Source organism: Phyllobates terribilis, unplaced genomic scaffold, assembly GCF_046119375.1.
Source record: "Phyllobates terribilis strain yellow unplaced genomic scaffold, ASM4611937v1 Scaffold_2__4_contigs__length_985480577, whole genome shotgun sequence".
In the NCBI taxonomy this organism is placed as follows: domain Eukaryota; kingdom Metazoa; phylum Chordata; class Amphibia; order Anura; family Dendrobatidae; genus Phyllobates; species Phyllobates terribilis.
Window position 1 is genome coordinate 970,207,193 of NW_027362762.1, and position 10,477 is coordinate 970,217,669.

General features: G+C 48.2%; 1 protein-coding gene across 1 annotated transcript; it reads left to right on the forward strand.

The window, feature by feature from the left end:
* Positions 1–233: 233 nt before the first annotated feature.
* Positions 234–10,234, forward strand: LRRC58 (leucine rich repeat containing 58). The gene is made up of 4 exons (XM_073668717.1): positions 234–1,069; positions 3,003–3,131; positions 3,561–3,838; positions 9,776–10,234. Exons 1-4 carry the CDS (start codon positions 618–620, stop codon positions 9,970–9,972), a joined length of 1,056 nt encoding a protein of 351 aa, XP_073524818.1. The 5' UTR covers positions 234–617; the 3' UTR covers positions 9,973–10,234.
* The last annotated feature ends 243 nt before the right edge of the window (positions 10,235–10,477 follow it).

Genomic DNA, 10,477 nt, shown 5'->3' on the forward strand with positions numbered 1-10,477 from the left:
CCCCCCATACTGTGTGTGTGAGAGGGGGCTCTATGTAGGGTCACCCCCCCCCCATACTGTGTGTGTGAGAGGGGGCTCTCTGTAGGTTCCCCCCCATACTGTGTGTGTGTGAGAGGGGGCTCTCTGTAGGGTCCCCCCCATACTGTGTGTGTGAGAGGGGGCTCTCTGTAGGGTCCCCCCCCATACTGAGAGGGGGCTCTCTGTAGGTTCCCCCCCATACTGTGTGTGTGTGTGAGAGGGGACTCTCTGTAGGGTCCCCCCCCATACTGTGAGAGGGGGCTCTCTGTAGGTTCCCCCCCATACTGTGAGAGGGGGCTCTCTGTAGGGTCCCCCCCCCATACTGTGAGAGGGGGCTCTCTGTAGGTTCCCCCCCATACTGTGTGTGTGTGAGAGGGGGCTCTCTGTAGGGTCACCCCCATACTGTGTGTGTGAGAGGGGACTCTCTGTAGGGTCGTCCCCCCCCATACTGTGTGTGTGAGAGGGGGCTCTCTGTAGGGTCGCCCCTCCCATACTGTGTGTGTGAGAGAGGGGGCTCTCTGTAGGGTCGTCCCCCCCATACTGTGTGTGTGTGAGAGAGGGGGCTCTCTGTAGGGTCCCCCATACCCGCCTGTGCAGCCATGGACGGCCCGGAGCCGGCTGAGGGGGAGCACATCCTGAACCTTTACCGCCTGGGTCTGGAGAACCTGAGTCTGGAGCAGATTCCAGAGGAGCGGAGACAAGAGGTTCTGCAGTTGCTTCTGCCTCACAACCGCCTGCTGGTGCTGCCGCCCGCTGTGGCCGCCTTCTCCCAGCTGCACCTCCTGGACGTCAGTAATAACGGCCTGGCCTACATTGGGCCCGAGATCCTGGCGCTGACCCAGCTGAAGACCCTGTTGGCCAAGAACAACCGTCTGGACGAGTCCTCTCTGCCCAAGGAGATGGGCACCATGCGGCTGGAGGTGGTCAACCTCAGCGGAAACCAGTTTGAGGAGCTCCCCACTCAGCTGCTCCAGATGCAGACCCTCAAGACGCTGTCCCTGGGGGGCAACCGGCTGAAGAGCATCCCAGCAGAGATCGAGAACATCACCAGGTACGGGGGTTCAGGGCCACATGTACTGGGGCATCTACCGTACAACTACTACTCCCAGCATCTAGGCTGCAGAGTCCTGGTACCTGTGTGTGAACGGTGCACCTGCCATCGTGCCCTGTCCTCTTCCACTGCGCCTCATGGAGGGTGGGTTTATGCCGTATTAGTCACCACGATGAAGGGGTCGAGATCTGACACAAAGGTTACGTACAGAAACTTGAGGCTTCCCCCTTAATTGATTGATGCGTGCAGATCTCCAGAACACTGTGGACGGCATTTTTGAGAGTCTCCCATAGGAACATGTTTATTTTACTTGTATAGCGCCATCATATTCCACAGCGCTGTACAGATACTGTCATCACTGTCCCCATTGGGGCTCATGATCTGCGTTCCCTACCTGTTCCCTCCCTACAAAGAGAGTGGGAGGAACCGGAGGAAACCTGCACAAACAGAGAGCATAAAAACTCCTGGCAGATGCTGTCCTTGATGGGATTGGAGCCCAGGACCCCAACAGTGCTAACCACTGAGCCACCATGCTGCCATATATATGGTACAGTGCTGACCACTGAGCCACTATGCTGCCATATATATGGTACAGTGCTAACCACTGAGCCACCATGCTGCCATGTATATGGTACAGTGCTAACCACTGAGCCACCATGCTGCCGTGTATATGGTACAGTGCTAACCACTGAGCCACCATGCTGCCATGTATATGGTACAGTGCTAACCACTGAGCCACCATGCTGCCATGTATATGGTACAGTGCTGACCACTGAGCCACCGTGCTGCCATATATATAGTACATTGACCACTGTGCTACCCTATAGTATAGTGGTAATCACTGAGCCACAGTGCTACCCTATATATGGTACAGTGCTAACCACTGAGCCACCATGCTGCTAACAATGGAGGGCATTCCATATTGATGACGCGCTGCCCTCGGTCTCGGCTGAGCAGCCCCCCTGATGCACCGTCGGCCGAGCCTCATCAGTAATGACGGAGCCTCTGTGGCCGATGTTGGAGGAAATCTCCAGCTTTGCCTCCAGGATGTGGTGTCTTGCAGCACATTGGCCGCTGGTGGAGACTTTGTGCCTCGTCCACGCGGTGCCCGCTGGGCTGTGACCTGTGTGCTGCAGGGTTCGTGCTGTTGTCCCCATTTTTGGGATCGGGGATAACAGAAGTGGCTCTTGTCCCATTCCTGTCCTGTGAGGTATAGAGGGGCAGTTGTGTGTGGGAGTCCTGACTACTCTGTCCCCATAATCTGAGGATGCCATACCATAAAGTTGCCACTTATATCTGCTCCTGAGGTTCCTGTGACCACCTCCTGGGGGCGCCCTTCACCGGTCTGTCACTTCCTGTACCGGGAATGTGCTGTTTTGTATTCCAGGAATATAATTTGGAGACCTTCCTAGAATGGGTTAATGCGTGTTGCGCTCTGCCCCGCCCCCGCCAGGTGCTGATTCCAGGTTCATCAGGTCCAAAGTAAAGTGTGTACAAAGGTGACAGCAGCGGTGGGTCCTCCAGAGCAGCAATCACTGATCACATGATTACTGATACTGTACCACCTGGAGGAAGATACATTGTAACAATCTCCTGTTAACTCTTCACCTGCCAGAATGTTAACATTTTCGGGGGTTCTTGCTGCCAGTCTATTCCTTCTTTGGGTAGGTAGCGGTTTATTATGGAGGGTGGGTGGAGTCAGTACTGCGGTCTGGATATAAAGTATTTGCCCCCTTCCTGGTGTCGCCATCATTGCTGCACTGAATGGTTGTCAGATATTAAACTGCATAATCAGAAAATGTGGAGGCAAAGATAAGTAAGTGCCCCCTTCTGACAACAGCTGGACTGTTCCCTGAATGTTTCGGAGGGGGGAGGGGGGGGGTCTCAGACTTTGTATAAGGGGGGCCTCATCTGTTCACTGTTGGTTTTGCAGCCTGGAGTTCTTGTACCTGGGAGGGAATTTAATCTCCTACATCCCCCCGGAGCTGGCCAACCTGCCGTACCTGAGCTACCTGGTGCTGTGTGACAACCGGATCCAGAGCGTCCCCCCGCAGCTGGCGCAGTAAGTACCCCTCTCCAGGGGAATATGGGAAGTCGGGCACAACAGCAGAAGTTCCTCTTGAGCCTCAAAATATCCGTACATCCGTGGTCAGGCCCCAGCTGCTGTCCTCAAATTGTGGCCCCCGCCTCTTCCTGCTGGTGGTGCTGTCTATACTTGGTATGAGAGCGGAGAGCGCCACCTAGAGGAGGACGGGTCATGTCGCCATCCTTTCTCTTCCCTTATGAGATCTTGCTTTCAGTGAAATGAAATATTGTTTACACTAAAAGAACAAACACATCTGACGATGAGCCGAGAGTGTGAATATTCTGAGAGCAGCTGTCTATCTCCGGGTCGGTCTCTATCGAGCACAGATCCAGCAGCGTCACCACCAGGCGGCCCCGGGGAGTGTTATAGCAGACAGTGCACCGACCCCATGTCTCTTGTTTGCAGGTTGCACTCCCTGAGGTCGCTCAGCCTCCACAACAACCTCCTCACCTACCTGCCTCGTGAGATCCTGAGCCTCGTCCGCCTGCAGGAGCTCAGTCTGCGCGGGAATCCTCTCGTGGTGAGATTTGTCAGGGACTTGACCTACATGCCGCCCACGTTACTGGAGCTGGCCGGCCGCACCGTCAAGAGCCGTGGCATCCCCTACAGCCCATGGGAGCTGCCCGAGAACTTACTGAGATACCTCGACCTCGCCAGCAAGTGTCCGAACCCCAAGTGTGGAGGTGAGCGAAGAATAGTGAGTGCAGCTCTGGAGTAGAATACAGGATGTAACTCAGGATCAGTAATGTAATGTATGTACACAGTGACTACACCAGCAGAATAGTGAGTGCAGCTCTGGAGTATAATACAGGAGGTAACTCAGGATCAGTAATGTATGTACACAGTGACCGCACCAGCAGAATAGTGAGTGCAGCTCTGGAGTATAATACAGGATGTAACTCGTGGTCAGTAATGTAATGTATGTACTCAGTGACTGCACCAGCAGAATAGTGAGTGCAGCTCTGGAGTATAATACAGGATATAACTCAGGATCAGTAATGTAATGTATGTACACAGTGACTGCACCAGCAGAATAGTGAGTGCAGCTCTGGAGTATAATACAGGATATAACTCAGGATCAGTAATGTAATGTATGTACACAGTGACTGCACCAGCAGAATAGTGAGTGCAGCTCTGGAGTATAATACAGGATGTAACTCGGGGTCAGTAATGTAATGTAATGTATGTACTCAGTGACTGCACCAGCAGAATAGTGAGTGCAGCTCTGGAGTGTAATACAGGAGGTAACTCAGGATCAGTAATGTAATGTATGTACACAGTGAGTGCAGCTCTGGAGTGTAATACAGGATGTAACTCAGGATCAGTAATGTAATGTATGTACACAGTGACTACACCAGCAGAATAGTGAGTGCAGCTCTGGAGTATAATACAGGAGGTAACTCAGGATCAGTAATGTATGTACACAGTGACCGCACCAGCAGAATAGTGAGTGCAGCTCTGGAGTATAATACAGGATGTAACTCGTGGTCAGTAATGTAATGTATGTACTCAGTGACTGCACCAGCAGAATAGTGAGTGCAGCTCTGGAGTATAATACAGGATATAACTCAGGATCAGTAATGTAATGTATGTACACAGTGACTGCACCAGCAGAATAGTGAGTGCAGCTCTGGAGTATAATACAGGATATAACTCAGGATCAGTAATGTAATGTATGTACACAGTGACTGCACCAGCAGAATAGTGAGTGCAGCTCTGGAGTATAATACAGGAATGTAACTCAGGATCAGTAATGTATGTACACAGTGACTGCACCAGCAGAATAGTGAGTGCAGCTCTGGAGTATAATACAGGATATAACTCAGGATCAGTAATGTAATGTATGTACACAGTGACTGCACCAGCAGAATAGTGAGTGCAGCTCTGGAGTATAATACAGGATGTAACTCAGGATCAGTAATGTAATGTATGTACACAGTGACTGCACCAGCAGAATAGTGAGTGCAGCTCTGGAGTATAATACAGGATGTAACTCAGGATCAGTAATGTAATGTATGTACACAGTGACTGCACCAGCAGACTAGTGAGTGCAGCTCTGGAGTATAATACAGGATGTAACTCAGGATCAGTAATGTAATGTATGTACACAGTGACTGCACCAGCAGACTAGTGAGTGCAGCTCTGGAGTATAATACAGGAATACAGGAGGTAACTCAGGATCAGTAATGTAATGTATGTACACAGTGACTGCACCAGCAGAATAGTGAGTGCAGCTCTGGAGTATAATACAGGATGTAACTCGGGGTCAGTAATGTAATGTATGTACTCAGTGACTGCACCAGCAGAATAGTGAGTGCAGCTCTGGAGTATAATACAGGATGTAACTCAGGATCAGTAATGTATGTACACAGTGACTGCACCAGCAGAATAGTGAGTGCAGCTCTGGGGTATAATACAGGATGTAACTCCGGATCAGTAATGTATGTACACAGTGACTGCACCAGCAGAATAGTGAATGCAGCTCTGGAGTATAATACAGGATGTAACTCAGGATCAGTAATGTAATGTATGTACACAGTGACTGCACCAGCAGAATAGTGAGTGCAGCTCTGGAGTATAATACAGGATGTAACTCGGGGTCAGTAATGTAATGTAATGTATGTACTCAGTGACTGCACCAGCAGAATAGTGAGTGCAGCTCTGGAGTGTAATACAGGAGGTAACTCAGGATCAGTAATGTAATGTATGTACACAGTGAGTGCAGCTCTGGAGTGTAATACAGGATGTAACTCAGGATCAGTAATGTAATGTATGTACACAGTGACTGCACCAGCAGACTAGTGAGTGCAGCTCTGGAGTATAATGCAGGATGAAACTCAGGATCAGTAATGTAATGTATGTACACAGTGACTGCACCAGCAGACTAGTGAGTGCAGCTCTGGAGTATAATACAGGAATACAGGAGGTAACTCAGGATCAGTAATGTAATGTATGTGCACAGTGACTGCACCAGCAGAATAGTGAGTGCAGCTCTGGAGTATAATAGAGGATGTAACTCAGGATCAGTAATGTATGTACACAGTGACTGCACCAGCAGAATAGTGAGTGCAGCTCTGGGGTATAATACAGGATGTAACTCCGGATCAGTAATGTATGTACACAGTGACTGCACCAGCAGAATAGTGAATGCAGCTCTGGAGTATAATACAGGATGTAACTCAGGATCAGTAATGTAATGTAATGTATGTACTCAGTGACTGCACCAGCAGAATAGTGAGTGCAGCTCTGGAGTATAATACAGGATGTAACTCAGGATCAGTAATGTAATGTATGTACACAGTGACTGCACCAGCAGAATAGTGAGTGCAGCTCTGGAGTATAATACAGGAGGTAACTCAGGATCAGTAATGTAATGTATGTACACAGTGACTGCACCAGCAGAATAGGGAGTGCAGCTCTGGAGTATAATACAGGATGTAACTCGGTCAGTAATGTAATGTATGTACTCAGTGACTGCACCAGCAGAATAGTGAATGCAGCTCTGGAATATAATACAGGATGTAACTCAGGATCAGTAATGTAATGTATGTACACAGTGACTGCACCAGCAGAATAGTGAGTGCAGCTCTGGAGTATAATACAGGAATGTAACTCAGAATCAGTAATGTAATGTATGTACACAGTGACTGCACCAGCAGAATAGTGAGTGCAGCTCTGGAGTATAATACAGGAATGTAACTCAGGATCAGTAATGTATGTACACAGTGACTGCACCAGCAGAATAGTGAGTGCAGCTCTGGAGTATAATACAGGAATGTAACTCAGGATCAGTAATGTAATATATGTACACAGTGACTGCACCAGCAGAATAGTGAGTGCAGCTCTGGAGTATAATACAGGATATAACTCAGGATCAGTAATGTAATGTATGTACACAGTGACTGCACCAGCAGAATAGTGAGTGCAGCTCTGGAGTGTAATACAGGAGGTAACTCAGGATCAGTAATGTATGTACACAGTGACTGCACCAGCAGAATAGTGAGTGCAGCTCTGGGGTATAATACAGGATGTAACTCCGGATCAGTAATGTATGTACACAGTGACTGCACCAGCAGAATAGTGAATGCAGCTCTGGAGTATAATACAGGAATGTAACTCAGGATCAGTAATGTATGTACACAGTGACTGCACCAGCAGAATAGTGAGTGCAGCTCTGGAGTATAATACAGGATGTAACTCAGGATCAGTAATGTATGTACACAGTGACTGCACCAGCAGAATAGTGAGTGCAGCTCTGGAGTATAATACAGGATGTAACTCAGGATCAGTAATGTAATGTATGTACACAGTGACTGCACCAGCAGAATAGTGAGTGCAGCTCTGGAGTATAATACAGGAATGTAACTCAGGATCAGTAATGTAATGTATGTACACAGTGACTGCACCAGCAGAATAGTGAGTGCAGCTCTGGAGTATAATACAGGAATGTAACTCAGGATCAGTAATGTATGTACACAGTGACTGCACCAGCAGAATAGTGAGTGCAGCTCTGGAGTATAATACAGGAATGTAACTCAGGATCAGTAATGTAATATATGTACACAGTGACTGCACCAGCAGAATGGTGAGTGCAGCTCTGGAGTATAATACAGGAATGTAACTCGGGATCAGTAATGTAATATATGTACACAGTGACTGCACCAGCAGAATAGTGAGTGCAGCTCTGGAGTATAATACAGGATGTAACTCAGGATCAGTGATGTATGTACACAGTGACTGCACCAGCAGAATAGTGAGTGCAGCTCTGGGGTATAATACAGGAGGTAACTCAGGATCAGTAATGTAATGTATGTACACAGTGACTGCACAAGCAGAACAGTGAGTGCAGCTCTGGAGTATAATACAGGAGGTAACTCAGGATCAGTAATGTAATGTATGTACACAGTGACTGCACAAGCAGAATAGTGAGTGCAGCTCTGGAGTATAATACAGGAATGTAACTCAGGATCAGTAATGTAATGTATGTACACAGTGACTGCACCAGCAGAATAGTGAGTGCAGCTCTGGAGTATAATACAGGAATGTAACTCAGGATCAGTAATGTATGTACACAGTGACTGCACCAGCAGAATAGTGAGTGCAGCTCTGGAGTATAATACAGGAATGTAACTCAGGATCAGTAATGTAATATATGTACACAGTGACTGCACCAGCAGAATAGTGAGTGCAGCTCTGGAGTATAATACAGGAATGTAACTCAGGATCAGTAATGTAATGTATGTACACAGTGACTGCACCAGCAGAATAGTGAGTGCAGCTCTGGAGTATAATACAGGAGGTAACTCAGGATCAGTAATGTAATGTATGTACACAGTGACAGCACCAGCAGAATAGTGAGTGCAGCTCTGGAGTATAATGCAGGATGTAACTCGGGGTCAGTAATGTAATGTAATGTATGTACTCAGTGACTGCACCAGCAGAATAGTGAGTGCAGCTCTGGAGTATAATACAGGAATGTAACTCAGGATCAGTAATGTAATGTATGTACACAGTGACTGCACCAGCAGAATAGTGAGTGCAGCTCTGGAGTATAATACAGGAGGTAACTCAGGATCAGTAATGTAATGTATGTACACAGTGACTGCACCAGCAGAATAGTGAATGCAGCTCTGGAGTATAATACAGGATGTAACTCGTGGTCAGTAATGTAATGTATGTACTCAGTGACTGCACCAGCAGAATAGTGAGTGCAGCTCTGGCGTATAATACAGGATATAACTCAGGATCAGTAATGTAATGTAATGTATGTACTCAGTGACTGCACCAGCAGAATAGTGAGTGCAGCTCTGGAGTATAATACAGGATGTAACTCAGGATCAGTAATGTAATGTATGTACACAGTGACTGCACCAGCAGAATAGTGAGTGCAGCTCTGGAGTATAATACAGGAGGTAACTCAGGATCAGTAATGTAATGTATGTACACAGTGACTGCACCAGCAGAATAGTGAGTGCAGCTCTGGAGTATAATACAGGATGTAACTCGGTCAGTAATGTAATGTATGTACTCAGTGACTGCACCAGCAGAATAGTGAATGCAGCTCTGGAATATAATACAGGATGTAACTCAGGATCAGTAATGTAATGTATGTACACAGTGACTGCACCAGCAGAATAGTGAGTGCAGCTCTGGAATATAATACAGGATGTAACTCAGGATCAGTAATGTAATGTATGTACACAGTGACTGCACCAGCAGAATAGTGAGTGCAGCTCTGGAGTATAATACAGGATGTAACTCGGGGTCAGTAATGTAATGTATGTACTTAGTGACTGCACCAGCAGAATAGTGAGTGCAGCTCTGGAGTATAATACAGGAATGTAACTCAGGATCAGTAATGTAATGTATGTACACAGTGACTGCACCAGCAGAATAGTGAGTGCAGCTCTGGAGTATAATACAGGAGGTAACTCAGGATCAGTAATGTAATGTATGTACGCAGTGACTGCACCAGCAGAATAGTGAGTGCAGCTCTGGAGGATAATACAGGAGGTAACTCAGGATCAGTAATGTATGTACACAGTGACTCCACCAGCAGAATAGGGAGTGCAGCTCTGGTGGTAGTGAGTAACCTTCTCTCTGTCTTCTCCCTCTGACAGGTGTGTACTTTGACAGCTGTGTGCGTCACATCAAGTTTGTGGATTTCTGTGGGAAGTACCGTCTGCCGCTGATGCATTACCTCTGCTCCCCGGAGTGCTCGTCGCCCTGCGGTTCTGTCTCCTCACAGAGTGAGTCTGACTCTGAGGACGAGGCGAGTGTCGCCGCTCGCAGGATGCAGAAAGTGCTTCTGGGCTGAACATCGGCCATGGACTTGATCTGAAGCTTCCGGGATCTGTGGACGGGTTCAGACTTTCACCCCCTGGTCCCGGCAATGTGAATGCAGCCTGTCCTTGGGGCCGCGTCCTGTGCCGCCATCGTAGCTTCACCTCCTGTGCGGCGCCTGGAGCCGGTCATCATGGCGGCTCCGGTCCTGGGACGTTGCCTCACGTTTTGTACTTGTGACCTGTGCGCTTTATAGTCGCAGCCGGACGTATGTGATATTAATTATTGTGATCTGTGAGGCTCTTCTGCTTCTAGCACTTTATCAGAACATTAGAGATGGACAATGATGGCTGCTGCTCACACATAGTATCCTGCGGCCGTGCAGCGGACTACAACTCCCAGCATGTCCTTGTCCCTTATTGTGCAGCAGGGCCTGAAGTTACAGCAGGGAGGAGCGGAATAATGGAGGTCATGCACGTAATACATGAGAGCCTTTCTGGCTCTGCTGCCCCTCATCTGTGCGGTCAGGGTCCGCACTG

Bases quoted from the DNA above. Each gene is read 5' to 3' on its own strand.
- LRRC58 (XM_073668717.1), top strand. From the start codon at position 618: ATGGACGGCCCGGAGCCGGCTGAGGGGGAGCACATCCTGAACCTTTAC. The intron at 3,132-3,560 runs GTAAGTACCCCT...TCTTGTTTGCAG, and splicing joins GTCCCCCCGCAGCTGGCGCA to GTTGCACTCCCTGAGGTCGC. The intron at 3,839-9,775 runs GTGAGCGAAGAA...TCCCTCTGACAG, and splicing joins TCCGAACCCCAAGTGTGGAG to GTGTGTACTTTGACAGCTGT.